The sequence below is a fragment of the Myotis myotis genome, unplaced genomic scaffold, assembly GCF_014108235.1.
Source record: "Myotis myotis isolate mMyoMyo1 unplaced genomic scaffold, mMyoMyo1.p scaffold_m19_p_1, whole genome shotgun sequence".
NCBI lineage: Eukaryota > Metazoa > Chordata > Mammalia > Chiroptera > Vespertilionidae > Myotis > Myotis myotis.
The window spans coordinates 91,781,726-91,806,113 of record NW_023416313.1 but is presented as its reverse complement, the minus strand read 5'-3'; the positions used below and the strand labels follow the sequence as shown (position 1 = coordinate 91,806,113).

The window sequence follows — 24,388 nt, the reverse complement described above, 5'->3', positions numbered from 1 at the left end:
CTTTGCCATGAAGCCATTTCATATTCGAAGAATCTTTTGCTAGAAGAGACTGGAGATGTGCAACAGTTTTATTTTCAAATCCTGACTCTTTAATATTTGCTTTACATTTTACTCAAAAACTGAGTTGCTCCACAGCATTATTCACAATAACCAAAAGGTGGAAGCAACTCAATGTCCATCAATGAATGAGTAAAGAAAATACAATCTAAGCTAATAAAAGAGAAACATGCAAATTGACCGTACCTCTGCTACACCACCTGCCACGCCCACCAGCTAATCAGGGGCAAATATGCAAATTAACCCAACTAACATACAGGTGGCCATGGAGCTGGAGCAAGCAGGAGGCTTAGGTTGCCCCTGGTGATGGAGGAAACCAAGTTTCCACCTGCCCTGCCAGCCCTGAGCTCTGTTCAAGGCTACAAAGTTTCAAATATAGAAGATAAATAAATCCCAGATACCTGCTTCCAGTCTGTGGCTGTGGCCAGCCTGAAAACAGCCATCAGCCCCTCATCCAGGCTGGCCACACCCCCATGGCGTGAGGGTCCCTGCTGGGGGCTTGGCCAGCCTGCAAACAGCCATCAGCCCCTCATCCAGGCTGGCCACACCCCCATGGGGTGAGGGTCCCTGCTGGGGGGCTTGGCCAGCCTGAAAACAGCCATCAGCCCCTCATCCAGGCTGGCCAGGCACCCCAGTGGGACCCCCATCCTGATCCAGGACACCCTCAGGGCAAACTAGCCAGCCCCCACCCATGCACCAGGCCTCTATCCTATATAATTAAAAGGTAATATGAAAATTGACCCTAACAGCAGAATGACTGGGAATGACTGGTCACTATGACACACACTGACCACCAGGGGGCAGATGCTCAATGCAGGAGCTTCCCCTGGTGGTCAGTGCGCTCCCACAGGGGGATCTCTGCTCAGCCACAAGCCAGGCTGCCAGCTGCCAGCACAGTGGTGGTGGCAGGAGCCTCTCCTGCCTCCTCAGTAGTACTAAGGATGTCCGACTGCAGCTTAGGCCTGCTCCCCACTGGCAAGTGGACATCCCCCGAGTGCTCCCGGGCTGCCAGAGGGATGTCTGACTGCCAGCTTAGGCCCAATCCCCCCAGGGAGCAGGCCTAAGCCAGCAGGTGGACATCCCCCGAGGGGTCCCAGACTGCGAGAGGGCACAGGCCAGGCTGAGGGACCACCCCCCTCTGAATGCACAAATTTCTGTGCACTGGGCCTCTAGTATATACATACAATGTAATATTATTTCATTAAAAAGGATGGTAATTCTGATACATGCTACAACATGAATGAACCTTGAGGACATTGTACTAAATGCAATAAACCAGCCACAAAAGACAACTATTGTATGATTCCACTTACATGTGGTACCTAGAGCAGTCAAATTCTTAGAGAGAGATATTAGAATGGTGGACTAATTCAGGAGCTGGGTGGAGTGGGGAATGGGAAATTCTTGTTTAATGGGTATAGACATGTAGTTCTGCAAGCTGAAAAGAGTTCTGCAGGTCAGTTACACAACAATATGATTATAATTAACACTAGTGAACTGTACACTTGAAAATGATCAAGATGGTAAATCTGTGTTATGTATACATTATTTTACCACAACTAAAATTTTTTAAAATTCAAAAACAAAACAAAACTAAGTAGATCCTTCTTTATCCTATGTCTCCATTTTATATTCATTCTATCATAGTTTCCTAGAAAACTCCAGGTAGTACTCTCTGTATTTTGCCTAGAAACTTAGCCAGATCCACAAATTCATTTAAGAGGTGACAGTGTTGGCAAAGTTTCCACCTACTATGTAACAAACGTCCCTTTTTCTTCTGCCTCCAATATAGTTTTCCTCATTGCCCTTCACAACACACCAGCATATTCCTATTTTTCTGAATCATCTCTTTGAGGGCCTTTTAGCTTCTGGTCCTGAACCTAGCGCCACATGTTTTAGGTTTTAGATATGTCAGCAACCCACTTCTAGGCACCAGCTTCTGTGCTAGTTATCTACTGTTAGGAGTAGATGACTGATGGCATTTAGTCTACCATCATATTTTTATTTTATTTACCATCATATTTTTAAATTAATTCTTTATTTCAGCATAATTTCTGCCCTGGAACCCCATCAATATTGACTATATATGATATTACTATCAATTTTTTTGTAGTTATGGAGCAGGAAATTATTGTCTAAGGTAACATGGGTAAGAAACAAAAGCAGAATTGCAAAACTTGCCTTGAACCTCTTCAATCTTTCTTTCCATCCATTCACCCATAGCAGTTCATGACAGTTTTCAGATTACTAGTGCTTGGGTGTTCTCAATCAATCTCAATCAATCAATCAATCAATATCTCCCACCCTCCCTCCCTCTTTTTCTCCCTCCCTCCCATTGTTTATTTAGCTACTCCTTGCTTCTCTCTATTATCTGCAGTTTCTTTAAGGTTAATAATGGGAGTGTGTTGATTTAGGAGCTAAGGGAAAATGTGAAGACATAGGCCATGGAATTTTAGTCTGGCAGGGAAAAATCATTAAAAATAAAGTATTATAATATAGTGTACTAAGTGAGTTATATGAAGAAGCTAAGCACAGTGTATTATGGGGATGATAGGGAAGTGGCTTTTAAATCAGACTTGGAGTTCATAGAAGGCTTTATAAAGGAGATAGGTAGGAATTATCCTATATAATAAAAGCGTAATATGCTAAGTGTCCGACTGAGCAGTTTGGTCGACCACTTGACCAGTTGCTATGACGTGCACTGACCACCAGGGGGCAGACACTCTGACTGGTAGGTTAGCTTGCTGCTGGGGTCCAGCCAATGGAGACTGGGCAAGAGGGCTGGACACACCCTGGAACCTTCCCTGGGTCCCTCTCTGGCCGGCTGGCCCCCATCAGCCCCAATCAGGACTGGGTGAGACGGCCTCGATCGCCGAGGGACCCCACCCATGCACAAATTCGTGCATCGGGCCTCTAGTAATAGATAAAGGTATAGTTTAGGCCAGGGGTGGGCAAACTTTTTGACTCGAGGGCCACAATGGGTTCTTAAACTGGACCGGAGGGCCGGAACAAAAGCATGGATGGAGTGTTTGTGTGAACTAATATAAATTCAAAGTAAACATCATTACATAAAAGGGTACGGTCTTTTTTTTTTTTAGTTTTATTCATTTCAAAGGGGCCGGATCCGGCCCGCGAGCCGTTGTTTGCCCACAGCTGGTTTAGGCCAAGGGGCTTCAGATATAAAAGGATCTAGTAAGGAATGGTTTTGTGAGGTAACACAAATGTTTAGGACCCACATGTAATTTTGAATGGTCTGGAACAAAGAATGTGTTCAGTAGAGTGGTTGGAAAAGTTAGAGGTAGGAGAGGCCGGATTTATACCAAGGAGTTTGGATTTTTATTCTTCAGGAGAGTGGGAAATGTCAGGATCACATTCTACAGTTTCGAAGAAAGCAGTGTTTGATGCTTAGGGCCCCGTGCTTGCATTGTGGCCTCTCTCTAGAGTCTTGGAATGGGCATTATCAATGAGTTCTGTGGTCAACTGTTTCTAGTAAAATTTGCAAAAGAAAGCCATTTTAACTATAACTTGCCTCCATTACCGTTTAGCCTAGGTTGTGCGCATTTTTGGAAACCAGCTAAGGGGAGCTTCAGGATTATTTAGTCTGTGTGTAGCAATATAAATTAAAGTCCTTTGTAGTCACTTCTGTGTATAGCTAGCTTATTGCCAGCCATCCTGGTATAGAAATTATGGTAATAATCTTACTAACCACCCAGCAGTATAGCACAAAGATATAGGTCCAAAGGCCATATTGTGATATAAGTGTGTGTTCATGATTTTGTATTTGTTTCTTAAAGCAGGACCCTAATATAACTTTAGGACCTACAAACTAGGATCTTCACTTGTAACAATGCTAGAAACCACATTAGTAAGCTATTATTAAACATGTGTAGCCCCATGAGATGGAGGTCTGACCCAAGGCAGTGGTAGAGGAAATGGAGGGAAGGGTCACCAGACAAAAAACATGCTGGGAGTCCAGTGTAGGTGACCTGGCAGCTGTTTTGGTGGGTGGCGAGTTTCATAACAAATGAGTTACCACCTTGGATAATTGGAGGATGGAAGCCCATTCACAGAAAGAGAACATGACCGGGATTGCAAGGTTGAGCGTTTTAGATGTCAGACAAGAAGAGGAAAAGGCTGGTCTGCGGTTTAGTTAAGCACCCAGGTAGGTGTTTGAGGGATATTAGTTGCTATATTTCCCACTCTCTGGCCACAATTTACCACGCTTTCCTGTGTTTAGTCCAGGAAACAGCAGCCACTTCCTCGCCCTTGGATCTTCCCAGTGGCACCTGCTCACTGGATGTGGGAGCCTCCATTCCAGCTCAGAGGTGCGAGCTCAGAGGCAGCCCCCCTCCTCACCACTGGTCCTCCCCCCTCCGCCCCCCCAGGGGGCTCAGCTGGTCTAAACTCAGTCCACACATGGGGGCACTTGCGTGTGTCTGAGCCTCTGCGTCGCTTTTGGCAGTGTACTTTTCCCCACAAAGAGAGCTTTCTCATCCCACTTCATCTCCCAAACCTCCAGTTTCCCCGCAGGAAGTCAACACACCTGCCCCGAGGGCTTTGTACGTCCCCAGGCGCAGAGGCAGAGGCGCTAATGAGGATGAGTCAGCGCTGACATCCCAGCTGGTAAACGCAAGCCTCATTACCTTGGGTGGTTTTGCACAGCGCCCAGAAAGCTTCCTGAGCTTTTAGTCTGCGGTGACTTTTTGGTTTTCATATATGAACCGGGAATTAAGAGGGAAAACCCTCAGCGATTAAGATTTCTTCAGCCAGTTTTCTCAGGGAAGGAACCAGAGTAATCGCAGCCCCCTGGAATTCCAAATTAGCCATGTCCCTGAGCTAGCTGGGAGATGACAAGATTTTCACTGTCATGCAACCAAACTCTTTCTAGTGGAGCAGGATAGTTGAGGAGAACTTGACTTCATTATTACTAACACTTGTGGAACAAATAGACATGCATCTTTTTATTAGATGCTTTCTAAATAAGATGTTCACAGAAGAATACCAAAATGTTGTGGACAATTGTAGTCCAGTGAGAAATTTATGTCTCTGAAGATGACTGATAATGTAAGTGTGTGAATACCAATCTGCTGTAATGATACCTGGAATGCTGAGTTAGAGCTTTCACTTCCCTGAGTCTTATCCCGACCACTCTTTAACAGTTTAATCCACCTGTCTCATCACCTGCTTCAAGGTTATTTTTTTTCTCCATAGTACTTTTTACTTTGTAATATATGACATAGTTTGTTTATTTATTATAGTCATCTTTTATAAGTTGTCTATCCCACTCTACCGTTAAGCTCCTGAAGGGCAGGGTTTTGTTTTGTTTTGCTCTGCTTATTAATGTATTTCAATACATTAATAAAATTAATAATGTAATAAAATACATTAAAATAATTTTGGCTCATAGTAGGTAGTCAGTAAGTATTTACTGAACTAATAAAAGAACGAATTTGCTGTTTCTCAAAGAGCATAAAGTAGAGCCTGACTGGGCTTGCATGATTGTCATAACCTATGTGGAACATTATTCTATGGAAATTTCTGGTAGTGATGGTGGTCATCAAGTCAACAAATGTTTATTGAATCCCTACTATACTACCGATTCCCCAGAATTTAGCATCCGTTCTCCATTCAACATACCAGTACTTTAAAAAACATGCTTTTTGGTGTTACTTGAGGGTAGGGCCTATGTGGTTCTCCTACATAGCATCTGTTACAGTGATATGTACATAACAGACAATAAATATTTGTTGAAAGAGCAAATAAAAACTGGGTTAAGGTTGTAGGTTACCTTGGAATCAAGTTATTTTTCATATGAACATGTGTTTTGTGAAATTATGGTCTACGTGAGTAGTATTTTGCAAACTGAGGTCTGTTTCTCTGAAGGATTACTAAGTTTTCTTTGAGAAATTCTGGGTTTTCGTTTCAGTGTTTACCTGAAAAATAAGCTTACACACACTGGGTTATCTGGTTCACAAAAGACCGACAGAAGTTTTGGTGTTCCTGTTTGCTTTCTGTCTCCTTTTAACATATTAGCACTACATAGTGTAGTGCTTTGGCATAGGTTAATAAGAAAAGATCAGAGGCAGTCTAAAAAAGTAATGATTTATTCACCCGAAATGAAGCCCAAATGACATAAAACCACTGTGTTGGTAGATTTTACGTAGTTTAAAAGGAGAAAAGAGAAGAAAGAAGTGAGTCATGACATGGTAAAATAAGCTTGCTTGAACTAGCAGCCAGTACCATATTCCTGTTCTGAGAGATGATTTAGTTTGACAAAACATATAATCACTGGTGTTTATAAATCAATACTTTTAGATTAAATTTTGTTGACTTTATAGTTTTATTTGCATTCATTTTATAATTTTGTGGGTTTTTTTTATAGCTATGAGAGCTATGACATTAAAAAATTTAAGCCTACCTTTATATTTGTGCATATTTAATAACTAGAGGTCCCGTGCACGGATTTGTGCACTGGCAGAGTCCTTCGGCCTGGGCTGCACCCTCTCGCAATCCAGGACCCCTCGGGGGATGTTGGGGAACCAGTTTTGGCCGGATCCCCACAGGTCAGGCTGCGGGACCCCACCAGTGCACAAATCCATGCACCGGGCCTCTAATATGCATATAAGATCTTTGGTTAATCTCTTCCTGCCTTCCCCCTTCCCCTCTACCCTCTGAGATTCATCAGTCTGTTCCTTGTTTCCATGCTTGTGATTTCTGCTCCTGTGTTGAGTGTCTGCCCGCTGGTGGTCAATGCACATCATAGCTACCAGCCGGTCACTTAGGCTTTTATATATGTAGATATCATAATGAAAATAGTTTAATATGGGGTTGTAGGGCCTTAAAGATGTTTTTTGTTTTTCACTTTTAGTGGGTTTTAGTGGGGTGTTTATATTTTACTCATGTGTGAAAAACATCAGCAAATCTCAAGCTTCAGGGTCTAGGACACAGAATATTGATTTTATTTAAGTCCAGGTGCAACAGTTCAGTGCAGGACAGATATTTCTGCTGCTCTTACTGATAGTGGTGCTGGTGGTAGTGAAAAATAAACAAGAGAGACCTTAGGAAATTGTACAGAGTTTGGTTGGAGAAAATGGAGGAATTTTAGATACAGTTGTAGCTTTCTTTGCAGTTGTGCTTTTGGCTCTAAATTTGTGAGTTCTCTTTTTTAGGGACTTATCTCAAATGGCTAAGTAAAAGCAGTGTTTTTGTTTCTAGATTTTCAAGAAAAATGCTAATCAGCATATATGTAGGTAATACAAAACTCTGCTTGGTTGGAATACTTTGAGACCTAAAGAGCTGTTTAAAGTCATTGCTATAGAAAATCAGAGGAAAGAGATGCTTAGTTTCTGATATGGTCCTCCCTTCCTGATTAACCCCCCCCCCACCACCAACCTTCATTTTCTACATCCTGACTCTGCAATGGGAAATAGGAGTAGAAAGAAATAAGATGAGAACTTCGTATTAATTTACTTTATAGAAGAGATACTAGGAGCAGGTGTTTTTTCAGAGTCAACTTTGCTATCATGTCCAGAGAAATACTGTCTGGGGTTTAGTCAATCAATAAATATTTATTAGCACCTACTCTGTGCCAGGCATTATATGGGGGGCTGAAGACAGTGAACAATAGATAATTATTATTATTCTGTTCTATTGTACCTTTATCTTCACTTGTTGAATATGAGTGAGAGATTTTAAAATTTATAGTACATTATTTATGCTAATTTGTCTGATTTCCAGGACAGAATACAGTGTTAGAACTTGTAAAGGCTCAGCTTAACTTGTTCTTTTTATCTTTCTCTATTTTTAAGGGGTGTCATGAAAGTGGACATAAATCTTCAGAAAGTAGACATTGACCAATGTTCGAGTGATGGCTGGTTTTCAGGAACTCATAAATGTCATCTCAACAATTCAGAGGTAAGAACATGGAAATAGAGTCCCCTGAAATCAGAAGCCCAGAAATGTATTACTTATGATCTATTGTATTTTTGTGGGTAAGTGATTATGAGACGTTTTACTGGGAAAATACCTCCTATGCAGGTCTAAATGTTGCCAAGTGAACTGAAAAAGGAGTAGGAAATTAAATTTGTGCAGAGTAACTGTTCGTTTGGAGACTAAGAGAAGGCTGAAACTGAAATTATGTCTGAAGTTTGGCATTAGTCAAAGGCTGATCCTATTTTTCAAAAGGGGCTGGAAATTAAAATAGCAATGAAGTGAAAAACCAGTCCTGGAAGGGCCAACTAGATTATGCATATTTTAATGGAAGATGATGCTTGGTGAAACCTTGATGCTATTCACTCAGACACACTGCCATCTGCCAGAAAAGCGAGAGAGAGAGAGAGAGAGAGAGAGAGAGAGAGAGAGAGAGAGAGAGAGAGAGAGAGAGAATGGCAGGGAAATATTAAAAACAAGGAGAAAACTAACAGGGACCTGTAAAGGAAATGTATATGTTGGCGCATATATTCCCAATTTCCAGTTTTTTATCCGTTCCTTATTTCATGGGACTGTGGATGGTTAGGGACAGGCATAGAGATTATAAATCTGGAAATATGACTATCACTTGTCTTTTGTAGTTTCAGACAGGAAATGTGATGACATCCTGGTTTCCTTTTCAGTAATCTACTTCTGAGGTCCAAAATGTTAAGAACAAATGTACAATAAAGTTCTTGATATTAAATACTTGGGCTATCCCAACTTTCAGTCCATGAATGTGTGAGGAAAGTCAGCTTGGTTTATTTAAAATAGAGGGAATATTCCCATAAAGGTAGTGATCTACATCTTTAATCCATTTTTTGCCCTTTGTGAAAGATGGTTATACATAGTACAATTTTAAGGTAAGAAATTATTAATCACAGGGAAAATTAAGAATAAGCACTTCTTTGTGCCATTACTAAAAAAAAAGTGCACAGACATGTGCATAGCTCTACATGCCTGTATATGTGCCCATTGCATATTTCCCTTGTGCATCCCCCACATATTCTGCCATACCCAACCCACACACTTTCATACCCCTATGACTCCCCAAATAATCATCTGCACTTCCCCACTTTCCCCTTACACTCCACACACTCCTCCAGGTGCCCCCATACTACTTATCACAATATCCCTCAACTTTGCCACCCTCTAAACCCTCTAATTCCCCCATAATTCTCCACATCTTTCTAAATCCATCGCAGATTTCCACCATATATCCATAATCCCCAATTCCTCAATATCCATGCACATCGCTACATATCCCAACACCGTAGCCCACATCTCCATATACCTCCACATGGCCCTCAGGTCCTTCATTCCTCTGCTGGGACCCAATCATGCAAGGAACTGTTTTTGTCTTGTCAATTCATTTAAGATCCTCTTTCATTTCCTTTATGTATTCTTATAGCTTTGAACATTTCTGAGCATCTACTTCCCTGTGGATGATTCTGACATTTCTAAAGATATGAATTTCAGTCATCGACCTGGTGAATATTTTAGCCTGATTATTATCTCCATGCCAATGGTATATAGCCACTTAGCTTCGTCTTTTAGCCGGAGTGGGTTTTTCTGCATGGTGTCATCTGTAGGTGCTCATTTCTGTACAGCCTTGTTTCAGTGGTGCTCCCGGGTGGTGCAATAAGCATTCTCTTTAGGAACAAAGAGATGTTTATTTTTCAGTGTTTTACAGTTGCTTCTTGCTTCTAACAATCTTAGTGTAGTTTTTGTTTCTTTATAGCACACCTATTTACCTATTTGTTTGACTAGATGATCATAGTGGAAGAACCTCATTCTCCTTTTAGAGGATTGATTTATTTTTGTTGCATCAGAATTATAAACTTTCTGGGTATTGTTTCTTTTTAAAGCTTTCAAATAAACTAAGTTATTTCTAGATAAAATATTATCCTCTATTCTGGTTAACAAAAATTAGGTTTAAATGTGTGATTTTGGGAATTATATATGAGAACATTATATTTTTTTCGATTCCTATAGGAAAAACTGGAAAAACATATCCTAAAAGACAACCCACAGTTCAATAACCCTCCGTGAAATGTGTTATAGTAAGAGGTTCAGTGGTATAAAAGTAACATCATCAAACACTGAAATGTCTATAAGACAAGTACTCTGGATCTCTCTACCTCCTTTCCTTGCTCAGGTGCTGGAGCTGAGAGTAGGAGATCTTGGTGTGCCAGGCTGAGCCCATAAGGCCCTTGGGGCTGGTCTGTCTTAGCCACGCCTGCCATGGAACTCTTCATTTTTTTTTTTGTTGGGCTTTTCTAAGGTCCTGCTGGTGGTTCTGGTCACTCAGGGCACCTGCGACAGTTTCATACCACATCTTTAGTCTAGGCCAGCCGTGGGCAAACTACAGCCCGCGGGCTGGATCCGGCTCGTTTGAAATGAATAAAACTAAAAAAAAAAAAAAAAGACCGTACCCTTTTATGTAATGATGTTTACTTTGAATTTATATTAGTTCACACAAACACTCCATCCTTGCTTTTGTTCCGGCCCACCGGTCCAGTTTAAGAACCCATTGTGGCCCTTGAGTCAAAAAGTTTGCCCGCCCCTGGCTCTAGGCCGTGGTCGGCAAACTGCGGCTTGCGAGCCACATGCAGCTTTTTGGCCCCTTGAGTGTGGCTCTTCCACAAAATACCACCAAATACCACGTGCAGGCGCGCACGTACAGTGCAATTGAAACTTTGTAGCCCATGTGTAGAAGTCGGTATTTTGTGGAAGAGCCACACTCAAGGGGCCAAAGAGCCGCATGTGGCTCGCGAGCTGCAGTTTGCCGAGCCGCAGTTTGCCAACCACTAGTCTAGTGACTAGCAATAGTCTTTCAATTCCTTCCCTCTACTGAGGTTAACTGGCGACTAGGAATTGGTTTTTCTTGAAGTTTCTACTGTGTGGAAAAACAGAAAGAAATGTCTCTTGTTCAGGGTATTTTTTATCTGCACTGGCTCTCCTTTGTTCCTTGTCACAAATCTTCTGTTATGGACTCCAAGAATCACTGTGTAAATTGGCTAATTTTGGAAATAGTTAACATGAGTCTTCTCTGTAGGGTGTGAATATCCATATTATTAGAAAAAGAGACGCTCATCATGTTTATTGTGAGTTCTTTCTTGCAAGTGTTTAGCACCCTTTCTTGTAAATACTAGAGGTTGTTAAAAATTTCAAATTTATAACTGAGGCAAACTTTTCACTTAAAACTTTTTTTCCAGTGTGTTGACTTTTCAGCTTCCAAGTTATCTTAAACCAGAATTGTGAGTCTGATGTTGGAAACAAGCGATATGTAGACCATTTTAGAAAGGTATGGAGTGGTTCGTGAGGAAAATAATTACTCAGTGGGTATGGGTTGTTACAGGCTCTATGAGGCCACTACCGTAAGTGTTTTTTGAAGGGCAGAGTAAAACAAGATCTGAATCAGCACCCTGAACTGGATTGCAGGATTATTCTGTTTTTGCAACTGATTCAGATCATTCTAGCATGGACTTGATCATATCGTTAGCCTCCATTGAAATAATTCTTTACCTATTCTCATATCATTGTTTGCTTTGAATATACAAAATCTTCTCTTACATAAGAGTTTATTTAAAACATTAAAAATGTTACTTAATTATGTTTTAATGGTATTCTTTTGCTTTGTTTCCATTATAAGAAAAATCTTTTAATCATTGCTTGAGCAGGAAATATTAGGAGAGTGTCTTTGAAACTTTTTTATTATATTCTATTAGTAAAAATGCATTATGCATCCACCCATAGTATGTGTGTGTGTGTATGTGTGTGTGTGTGTATATATATATATATATATATATATATATATATTAACCTAAAAATTATGCATGCATCTTTTGTTATATGTTCTACATATTAAAAATCAGAAAACTTAATCAGGTTGAAGATAAAGATGAAATAATATTTTAATGTAGATATTTTATAAAAATAAATGCATATGGGGAGGTAAATGGGGGAAGCAGAGGGTGACATAATTCTTTCAACAATAAAGATAAATTAAAAAAAATGCATCTAATGTGGGCAATGTAATTGATCACAGTGTTTGAAAAAAAATATTAGTGAGAGTGCTTTGATTGATTATACTTTAACATTTAAAAAAATCTTAGTTTAATACTTAGTAATGCATGATTCAGAGGTCTCTAAGTTCAGTTTATTTTTATACTTAGTTTTCATGTCTATCATAGTTAAATATATACCTCACAAGGATGTGTCATTTCAAATTGAAGAAATAAATTGTTGACTATATTTGCTACATCACAGTGCTCATTTTTCAGTTCCATCTACCAATGTTGCAAAGGTTTTTACAGAATTACAGCTGGAAATTTTTCATTCTCCCTGATGTCAATTAATTGGTCCCTGCAAACTAATGGGCATTTTAATATTTTAAAGGAAGAGGTTAAAAATTCACTCAAACTTTCACAAGAAATATTTTCAAACGGATTAGGACATTTTATTTCCAATTTTAACCTACATGGCTACGTGAGTATTTATAGTTTTTGGCAACAAAAAACGCATAGCACTGAAAACCATTTCCAGATATCCATTTTCAAAATGTTCACTTCAAAAGGCTTACTCATGGATTACTTAAATGTCACTTTTACTTTGAAGGAACAGCTTAGATTTTTAAAAAGCTACCTGCTGCATAGACACTGCTAACAACCACTAGCCAGCATAGAGCAGGTCAGCAAATTGGAAACATTTCTCTCTCCTCTAAAGAACAATGTGTAACTAATCTTTGAATTCAGAAACAAGTAGTTCACTTTGAGATAATCAGGAAATCTTTATGTACGAAAAGATTTTTCAGGTCACACATCTCATTATGAAGAAGTATAAATATTTTACCATTTACAATGATTTACTCTATAAATTCACTCAGGTGGTCAAATGGAAATGGTAATAAATTGCAATTTGAAAGCAAATTAAGGAACCAAGTAACCACTGCCAGAATTTCTGTCTTGAAACTCTCAGTTTTCCTTTAGGAATTCTCAAGTGCCTTACCAACAGTGTAGTCATATGAGATGTGGACTGAGTGGGGACATTATTGTCAATCCAAGTCTTAAATATTAGTAAAGCTTAATTTATTTCTTATTTATTTATGAAAAATTCAATGTAAGTAGAAGTTCCAGTATTTTCTTCTCACTCTTGTGTTCTCTGCTTTGATAGGTGGGTCATCAGCTCAGCCAATAGCTTTATATAGCTCCAAGGCAGTTTTCCAGTATCTTTTTTTTTTTCTATTGAGCATATTAGATATGAATCTACTTATAACTCCTTAGTACTCCATTAGAGATAAGTTAATGAATCTCTGAAGATATACTTTTAAAAAGTTAAAAATGTAAGACAGGATATAATTTAGAACACAAGAAAAAAATTTAATGCAAAAATCTAAAGAGGACAGAAGTTAATTGTTCTCTTTTGAAAGCCCTCTTATATACAGAATATAGCTCACTCTGGCTTATAGCAGGGTTTAGAGTAATCTTCCTAGAGTGATTAAGTGAAATTACTTAGAAATAGCTGTATATTACTTTTCATCTGCATTCTCACCATTCCTTTTCTTTTCTCTAGAGTAGAACTGTTCTGTCCAATATGATAGCTACTAGCCAAATATATCTATTGAATTGTACATCTAAGGCTCTACATAGGAAGTGATTGCATGGATTGGTATTAACTTGCAGTGAAGGTTGTCATAGTTTATTACAGAGTTTTATTCAGGCCCTGTGTTGATTGAAACACTCATCAATTCTTTGAATAATGATATAAGAGACAAGTAAGTAGTAATAACTAATTCACTGAAAGTTAAAAATCAGAAACTAAAAATATATTGCTGAGTTGGAGAAACGGACATCTATCAAGATGAAACATAATAGGAATAAAGGTAAGATCCTGAATGCGAATAAAAACACACACAACCCTATCATTTTAAGCATAGAAAGAACGATGTGGTTTAGTTGTAGCACTTGTGAACAGTATTTGTGAGAATAGTTGAGTCAACAGTGCAACATGACTGTAAAACAATAGCAAAAGCCAGCTTAATCTTAGGTTGTTCTCTACATCTTCAGAGATTCGCGTCACTATTCTAAGCTTAGCAGAAAATACCTGAAATAGTGTGACAAGGAAAATATAAGTTTAATATAGAATATGTTCCATATATTTAATATTCTATATTTAATATAGAATATATGTAAATATTGAATATATTGTATTGAAATTCAATATAAAAATTGAACCCCATTTAGAAGAGAAAAAAATAGTATTACTAAGAACTTTAAAACCTTGTTTTTTAATGAATAAAAGAAATGGAGTTGGTTTTCCAGGGAAGAGAAGACCCATGGAAAGATTTGTCAACTGTCTTTAAATATGAAAATAGCTATTATATGGATACTAGTAGCCTGGTGCACAAAATTCATGCACATTAAAAGGGAATTAATTGCCCTAACCAGTTTGGCTCAGTGGATAGAGCATTGCCTGCGGACTCAAGGGTCCCAGGTTCGATTCCGATCAAGGGCATGTACCTTGGTTGTGGGCACATCCCCAGTGGGGAGTGTGCAGGAGGCAGCTGATCGATGTTTCTCTCTCATCGATGTTTCTAACTCTCTATCCCTCTCCCTTCCTCTCTGTAAAAAATCAATAAAATATATTTTTTAAAAGGGAATTAATTAGCAGAGATTTTAATATTGCTATTTGCCCTTTCTCTATAATAGAAGTGTGAGAGATGAAAGGAAATTAGTAAAATGTATATGAAAAGAATATATAAATTTATTAATAAATAAACAGTAACAAAAGGATATAACAATAACAGAGGCATGATATAAAAACAACAAAAACATGATATGAAAACAACAAAAACATGATATAAAAACAACAGTGATGCAAACAATGACTGATAAAGTGATTAAACTTATTCTATTATCTCCCTGTACACCACATTAAGAGTGAAAACAATTTCAGAGTGCTTGACTGATTTCCCTTGTGATGAAGTACTTAGAACTTTACCTGTAACATGACATGCTCTTCAAACTCGAGAGAAAGCAACATATAACTGACCATGTGCAAAAACGGATTCAGGTAGGAATATGCCTACTTTGTCTAGAGTTTTTCCTTGTGATTTATTAATAGTCATCACAAATGCTGGCATCACGGGAAACCGTTGTCGAATCAATTTAAATGGGAGGCCAGTGTCAGATGGGGACAAATTAATTCTTGGAATCAGAACAGCCTCTCCCTCTGCAGATCCTGTTAATACTTCAGCTTCAATAATGTTAGGTCATAATCTTTTGATAATAAATCTGGTACTATTACAAAGACCCCATTTACTATTGAGATTTCTCAATAGCATAATGATTGCACCCACTTTCAATTTTAATTTATGACATGGCATTCCCGAAGGAGTAATACTATTAAGAAATTCGATGGGAAAATTTTCCTTTTCAGCATCATCTGTGGAATCAATCGAATCCTCACTCAAATATGTGTGAAAATCTCCATTGAGTATATCCAAATTTTCTTCATTTAATTTTTGAACATGCTCATTTTTTGGACAAAGAATTGCATGTTTAGATATATTTTTAATATTATCTATAGCAGTGGTTCTCAACCTTGGCTGCACATTAGAATCACCTGGGAATCTTTTTAAAATCCTGATTCCTGGGCCTCATCCTCCGGAAATTGTTTCTTTGTTATGGGGTGGGGCCACAACATTAGTAACAAAGAAACAGAATTAAAACTTTATTGTGGGGAGTCACTACAGTGTTTTGGACAGGTTCAAGCCTTGGACTAATGAGAGGGCACAGTCCTCTCATTGCCATGAGCAAGTCCCAGCTTGGAGGGCAGGGCCCTCCCAGCACAATTATAGCCAACAGCTGTAGTTGTAAGCTTGAACCTATGTTCTGAACACCTGGCCCCACGTGCCTAAGTGATGTAGGCTTGATAGAGTTCAGGTGCATGTAGTTGAGTAGGATTGAAACCCAGGAGAATGTTGTAAACATCTTGGTCATGCCCTTACTTTGCCTCGTAGCATCTGCTATAAAATAAAGGCATGGCTGTAGGCATGGTCGCTGTCTCTCAGAGAAGCAGTGTCCCACCGAGACCCAGCTTTCATTCTCTTGTCTGTCTTTTCTAAGCCTTTCAGCCGCCCCTACTCAGGTTCACCCTTGGCTGTGCTGGCCTGAAACACTTTGTAAAGATCTGCCTCCATGCTCCCAGGGCGGGTTCCTGCCTCAAACCCCGCCCTTACAGGAAACAGCTCCGGGAAACAGTTTGGGGGAGGGTGCAGCCATTGCCAAGGCAACCCCTACAGGACTGACTTCCTTCCGCTTGGTCGCAGTTCTGGTCTGGTCATGATGAACACCACTCAGGGTTTTTATATAAGTAGATTTATACTTTTCCTGAAGGGATCCAAGGGTTAGGCTGTGATTTATTGGTAAATCAACCTGAACAACAGGAGGATCTGTTTAGCTTAATGTAAGTGGAACTTTTTAACAATCAGAATAGTTAAAATATTGAGAATGAATATTTTAAAATAGGAAATTATCAGATTAAATATCAGATTTGTTTAATCACATATTACCAGGTGAAGGTGCTATAGGTTTTAGTATTTTCAATAGTGAAAAGTACCACTTGACAGAATTTTGCAGGACCCATCAAAACTTTATGCAACATTGGCTATAAGTGTCTCTGCAACCCTAAGGTATACTGTAAGGGGAACCATTGAAAGGTGTTTCCATCCAAAAGCAATACTCGTGTTCTTGCACTGGCAATACCTTGAAGTCTAACTCTGCATGTGGGTATGTCTGCCATACCTGATATTTTCTCTCCATGATAATGATAAAGCATTGATATTTATCATTGCCACCTTTATTCAAGCTAGCTTCTGGAATTTGGTTTCCATTTACTCATTAAGCACTTTGGGAGTGGTGATGCAAGGCTAATTAATTTTGATGGAAATGAGAGGAAAAAGCAAAAGGTTAGTTGACATTAGATTGCAAATCTGGGATAATCTAATCCAGAAAAAAGGCAATATAAGGGAGTGTCATTAGTTTTTTTCTTTAATCTAACTTGCTCCTTTTGCTTATGAGGAAATGATATACTTTACAGTAGTAGATAAGCCAATATTTCAGCTATGAGAAGGTCATGATATCTGCTGAATGACATTTCTATGTATATATTCCATGTATACATGTATATATGTCACTGGATTGTATCATCAATCTTCTAGAACTTGTTGATCTAATGTTTGGCCCTATGAAGTATTTGAATTAGAATATAAATGGAGAGTACTGTGTCTGTTAAAGGTAAATAAATTTTATCTATCTATCTATGTATCTATCATCTATCAATTATCTATCTATCATATGAAACTTTATCAACTTTGTGGACTACATTAAATGTTTAAAAATAAAAGCTCTTACAGGATCTTATTCATGAGTGGTGTAGGTGAAGGCACAAATACCAGTATAGGATGTCCCAAAAATGTATACACACACTTTGAGTAATTGTAAAGGCAGTGTTTACTAAAATACATTTTCAAAAATGAGCTATCAGCTGTTAAAGTGTGTATACATTTTTTGGGATACCCTGTATATTTGATAAACTGTGCTAGAAATTAATTTTTCTCTAGTCCTAGGCTGAAGAGTTTATGAAATCCTCAAAAGCCAAGTGTCCCATTAATACAAATTGTTTTTCAACCTATATATATGGAAGTAATTGTTTAACAACATAAAGATGTATTGATTTTTCTAGATCTAGAGTGGTTTTAAGTAATTTAACTAAGGTCATAACACTAGCAAATGGTAGTTCAGGAATTTGAACTATCAGGAGGTAGTTTGGGTGATAAATGATTGTTTGGAAAGAAAATCACTGGTAGAGGCCCATGCGATGATCTTGTTAGTCTTGTTGTGGTTCTACCTATGGGAGCTCAGTAAAGAGCCAAGCTGGGATCTTCCTTATATGGGAAATTAGGTGTAGACCAAACAAGAACTGATCTAGCTCTTGGATGGTTAAAACAAAATTTCAAGAGGACATGGTAAACTCACGTACAAATTTGGGTTAGGGATCAATTTCCATCTTCAGGTGTAGGTAGCAGCAGTTGAAGTTTCTAACTAGTGGTGGTCTGTTGGTTCAATGTATAGCAGTGACTTGGAATGGTAGGAATGTCCACTTTGAAACTGGACCCAAGGGATAAGATCCATCTCCTTAGATACAAGTTGATGAGAGCTGTATTCCTTGTCTGGACATCAGGTAAGAGGGCAGGTGTTAAGGAAAGGGACTGACTCCCAACAGGGAATTAGAATACAAATAAGAATGTAGGAATCAGAGAGTTGAATATGGAGAATTGCAGCTCATTTGGTAGAGGGAAGTCAAGGGGATTCTCTCTGGTTATGATAATCTATAAATGCATTTTAGATTCTGATCATTGCTGAAGACAAAACACCTAAATGCTGCCAAACTTCTCTGAGGCATAGGGTTAGAGCGGGGCTGAGCTTAAAGGTGAGAGATACACAGCATATGAAGCTGGGCTAGAGTGGCAAGAGGATTGGCTCACATGCACCAATAGTATCAGGCTTTCTTGATCTTTTCAATTCAGTGAAGAGAACATCTGATGAAATAAGAAGTTAGTGAACAGATTTGGAATATGTAGCTAAATTTATAATGGAGCCAATCAGGAAAAGAAAATCTCTACCTATTAAACCTTTGCTTTTGTCACATTAAGTAGCAGAAAAATTGCTACTTGTCCAATTCTAGATATGAGAAGCAATCAGAATATACAGTGAGTGCTTGAGGGAGACTTTTGGGGGGTTAAATATAGCTTTGCATCATTAGCTTATGTGGAAAAAAAATCCCATTATGACAGCAAATCAGATCTAATCTGGCACTCCCTCTGCTACAATTATATCAAATATAGTGGAAACTTGTCAAAGCTTTCAGTGAAAAATGAGGCTACTGATGCTCGGCAGCCCCCCGTTTAGTGCAGTGAAGAATCATGTTGCTTAGTTACAGCCCTTGGCTGATTTAGGAAGATTTAACTGACTGTATTATGCAAGAGTTAAACTCCATTCCTTGATATCTTTTTTTTTTTTTTCCTTAAAGGAAGAGGCTTATTTACCACCTTCTTATTTTCTTGGTATCTTCATCCAGAACAAGTTTTGATTCATCATTGTTTTTCCCTTCCCAAGGCTTATAGATTGAGAGAGAGAGAGAGAGAGAGAGAGAGAGAGAGAGAGAGAGAGAGAGAGAGAGAAAGTGGTTAGTTGATGATACAAGCAGAACATAAAATATTGAAATAGCTTAAATACTTTGCCCTCAAAGTAATGTGCAAGTGTTCATTTCAAAAATTTTTTTTGTCATTTTAAGTCATTGTGCTTTTCTTCTCTCTTTCAGCATATTCCTAGTTTGGGTTGCTATTGTCTTTATAATGCAAAGGAATGTGTAACATTTAATTATGGTTTTGCATTTCAAAATACAAACTCAGGTGTTGGTGTATGGAGAGGTGTAGGAAATAGTGAATGTAATTGGTGAAACAGGAATAAGCATAGGGGCGGGAATTGGAACCAAAACAATGAAAACAGAAGAATTGAGAGAGAAAAAAACAAATAAGGAAGAACTGTGAATGGAGAAAATTTAGGGCAATTATTGTACATTAGGTAGAAAAGTGTGTAAAGGGAGAAATGTTAGCTGTGTCAGAACTAATTTCAATGGGATGAAAATACTAAAGGACTCAGAAATTTGGAGGAGATTTTAAGAGGCTTTGGATCCATGCTCTGTCTCCAGAAAGGAGTATTTTATAGTATTCTAAATATGTGGATATCCACTTTATTTTTATAGCTCCTCAAGAAAGAGAGCTGTTTCTCAGTAATGCTTTTTTATTATCTTACCATAATTATTGTAAAGAAGTAAACCATGACCTAATCTTGATTATGTAATTATTTCAGTAGATTTTACTATTGACTTGTCAGTACAATCTCTGTTTTATGCATGCAAAAGCAGTTTTTCCTGCTGCTGCTTACAATTCCATGATCACCTGGAGGAAATTCTATAGAGCTGATTCTATATTTACTTCCATAAATAGAATAATGGATAATTGGCTCTACAGTCTTGTCCCCATTAAAATTCTAGTTCTAGTGAAGCCCAGAATTCATAGACTTAGAATCTGAACCACCCTGCTTATGGGCTTTGTTGTCATGCAGACCTGCATATCACCTTCATTTTCCACCTTTTAAAATACATTTGTCTAAGTGTAGTCATTTTCAAAGTATAGTCCTGGGTCCCTGGGGTTCCTCAAGACCCTGTCAAGAGAGTCTGTAAGTTAAAACTATTTGCATAACAATTCAAAGACATTATTTACCTTTTGAACTCTCTATTCTCTTATGGGTATGCAAAGGCTACCTAAGATATGATAGATTCAATGCAGAAAGAAATATGAGAATCTAGTCTAATAAGCCAGACTTTGAAAATTATAAAAATGTAAAGCAATGATACTCCTTTTGCTATTATTTTTTATTTTAAAAAATATAATTATTTTTTCATAAGTATATTATCTATGTTAACATGTTATGAGCTTTTTGTTATTTTTAAACAATTAATACACATTTTTTATTTTCTCTTTTAATATTTAAAATGGCAAATCTCAATAGATATAGCTAATATGAATAAATGATCTTTGGGATTCTCAGTAATTTTCTAGTGTAAACTGGAAATTTATACTCAGAGGTCTGATCCAGTGTGCTCATCAGCTACTGTATGATTCTGACCTTGACTCCACCTCCTGGATTTAATGCTTTTCTCTCTTTCTTACTTTGATGATTCTACTGATATACTTCTACACCTCACTTCTCTTCTCCATCTTCTCTCCTAATAATTTCAGCCTGAGACTCCACTGAATTGTTAGCCCAATGTCATTCAAATTGTTGGATGACACAAGGACAATAATAACATTATTTAAAATAGCAAAATAAAATAAAATGTTATATATTAACTTTGATATGTATTTCTAACTATAGTGGATGCATGCAGGTAATAATCTTTATATATTATTTTGCTTATTAGATAATGTGAGTAAAGAAATTCATTTTAAAACAAATTTGACCAAAACATCAAAGGATGGAATATACTGTATTTTACCTTTCAAACTGGAATTTTCAATATAAATTGAAAATAACTTGAATACTGCAGCCCAAAGTATGTATAAAGATCAATGTGTCTGTTTAGTTAGTGCTATTTATTATTAAGTGAAATATTCAGGTAATGCCTTCTTCTGAAGATTGGTCTGCTCTTTTACTCCTATCATTTGGAAAGCTGCTGAGCAGCTATTTCATGTTTCTTTTTAATGAATGGATTGGGAATTCAGTAAACATTATTTTTTGGGTGTGTAATCAATCTGTATCTCATCAATTTGTTTTCTTTCATTCTTACTACAACTGACTTAATTCTAGACCTAATCATTTCTTGCCTGGACCTTTGCAGCACTCTCCTGTCTTCAGCTTTATTCCTTTCCAATTCATTTTCTTCACTGCTGCCAACCTGATCTTTTTAAAAAAATCATATGATGATTATATCATCCTGCATTTTTTTATTGAGACAGTATTACATAGCAGTTAAAAGTGTTGGCTTTGGACTCAGGCTGCCTGTGTTTCTTAACCTCAATATTTTTAAAAAAGGGAATGATTCTGTGTTGTATGTAGAATATTTTGCACAGTACTTTCTCCAGAAATATTAGCAATTTTTCATAGCATTTTGTATACTTGAAATTATTCATAATTATTTATATCTATCTTCTGTGCTTCACTGTAAGCTCCATGAAGGCAGAAACCACATCAGTTATGTTCTGTTATATCTCAGGAGCCATAACAATTTCCATAATAAAAGTGCTCCACAAATACTTATGGTTGACTGCTTAATATTATTCAGACTTTCCTTAACCTGTGGGATAAAGGCCACCTTATATGTATGGCTTTCTAAATCTAAACTTCTTCTAATTTTAGAATATCCAGCTGCTTGCCTTCCATGATTTGACCATGGTGTTTCATGTCTCCATGCGTTATTTGCACGTGCTCTTTTTATTGCATAACATATAATTTCCCACTTTAACCACCTGACAGATTCCTGCTTATTCTTTGAGTACTGGGTTTTGCTCCTCTGTAACCCCTTGGCAGCCTATTTCCCACTTCATGTAAAGCAGTTTCTCTCCTATGTGCCGCTATAGTACATTGTACCTATTTTTATTTTAACATCTTTACTGCTATATTAAAATTATTTGAGTACTCTTAATAACTGCATTTATCAGATGTCTGCCCTTTCACTGTCATATATGTGTATATACACATATGTATATAAATATATATAAAAGTATTTAATGCCCAAACAGTCCTCGAAAATACCTATTATGTTTTCAGTTTTACAGATGAGGAAACTAAGGCTTAGAGATTTTAAAAAATTAATATAATTTATATCTCAGTTAAGAATTTGGACTGATCAATTACTGACGCAAGACTACTCTAAGACAAGGGCTGTGACCCACATATATCTTATTGGTAAGGCTGCCATTGTAGTTTAAATTAATGTGTAATATCATATTCATGTGGTAGAGTATCTCTTATTGTCACTGATTTCATTACTATATCATACTCATAAGAAAGATTTAGATGAATTCTACCATAGTTTGCCAGGTACTCCATCTTCTTTCAGGAATGAAAATTCCAGGTAGAGCCTAGTTCAGTGATGGCGAACCTATTGAGCTCAGCATGTCAGCATTTTGAAAAACCCTAACTTAACTCTGGTGCCGTGTCACATATAGACATTTTTTTATATTTGCAACCATAGTAAAACAAAGACTTATATTTTTGATATTTATTTTATATATTTAAATGCCATTTAACAAAGAAAAATCAACCAAAAAAATGAGTTCGCGTGTCACCTCTGACACGCATGTCATAGGTTCGCCATCACTGGCCTAGTTACTCATGATGCTCTTTCTAGTATCTGAAAACCTTGGATACTTCTATTGTAGGTCTAATGTTTAATTTGTTTTATATTATGCTTCTATTAAAATTTACTTCATTTATTTCATTTACTCATTGCAAGTAGATCTAATTAAAAATGAATACAGGTTTAATTAAAATTGATGGTTTTAATTCTCATTAGGGAACTTCTATTGCCATAAACACTATAATAAACTTCTATTATTTTTAGAATCAAATAAAATCTCTGTATATCCCATAATGACTTAGTTATGTGCTTTAGTTTCTATTGTTTTTCCCTTGTGATAAATGCATTTTATGAAACGGGTATAAAGAGTTCAGAGTAGGTGGCTCTACAAATTGACTAGTGATTATTCTCAATTCACCATTGTCATGTATTTTTGTCACTTCTCTAGATTTGAAAGAATGAATGAGCACATGATGCTTTTAAAAATGGTATCTTTTTCTTTGACACAATAATAGAAAGATTTGCAGATATTCTTCAGCTAATATCATATAAATCCTCCTTCATAACCAAACCACCAAATTAAAAATTAGATTATTTCCTTGGCATCAAGTTTTGCAATCTATATAAATGTATAATTGGAAAAACTCATCTTCATTAATATTTAGCCTTCCCTTTCAACTTCTCCTTTTATTCCTTCCTTCCTTTGTCCTTTCTTCCTTATTTCTTTGTCTCTCCTATTAGTCTGCTTCCTTTTCCTCTACTCTCTCTTTTTTTGAGGTGTCATATTTAACCACTGCTCTAACAAATGTTCATTGATCACATTAAAAAACATAGAGAATTATAATTCTTATAAAAAAAGCTTTGGCAAACACTTAAGCAGAGAGAAGGAAGATGGTGGTGGATTAAGTAGAAGCTACAGTGACATTCTCCCAAGACCAAACTGGAGTTATAACAAAATGTAGAAGAATCATACTGAATAACCAAATGAAGACTAGTTGTAGAGGACCCTTATAACCAAGGATGGAAAGAAGAGGCTACATTGAGATGAGACTGGTAGGAAACCTGGAGGTGCAAGAGGGCTGGCTGGGCTCATACAGGCAGCAGTTTAAGTTCCAGAGGGATATCTCAGCTGCAGGGTGTTCCCCCGAGAAGTCTGTGGTCTATACTCCAAGTTTGGCTCCCCATCCCAGAGCACCAGAACTGAGAAAGGTACCTGGTTAATATCTAGCTATGAAAAGCAGTGGGGTTTCTGTCCACTAGAGAGAGACAGCTGGAAATACAGGCAGCCTCTTAAAGGGCCAATGCACAAAATTTTATGTGTAGCCACTCACCTTGGGCTCTGGCAGATGGGGGCACAGTGGACTAGAGAATCCAAGGTTTGTGGCTCTGGACATAGAGCTCAGAGGGCAGTCCTGGATTCCCCCATACTGCATTC

The 24,388-nt window shown here is 37.6% G+C and overlaps 1 protein-coding gene across 1 annotated transcript in view; it reads left to right on the top strand.

Moving 5' to 3' along the window:
* The window catches only part of GPR158 (G protein-coupled receptor 158), a 383,045-nt gene that overhangs the window by 27,013 nt on the left and 331,644 nt on the right, over positions 1 to 24,388 (top strand). The window contains exon 2 of the mRNA XM_036344876.1: positions 7,866 to 7,971. Coding sequence (XP_036200769.1) covers positions 7,866 to 7,971 — 106 coding nt within the window. The remainder of the gene's footprint in view (positions 1 to 7,865; positions 7,972 to 24,388) is intronic.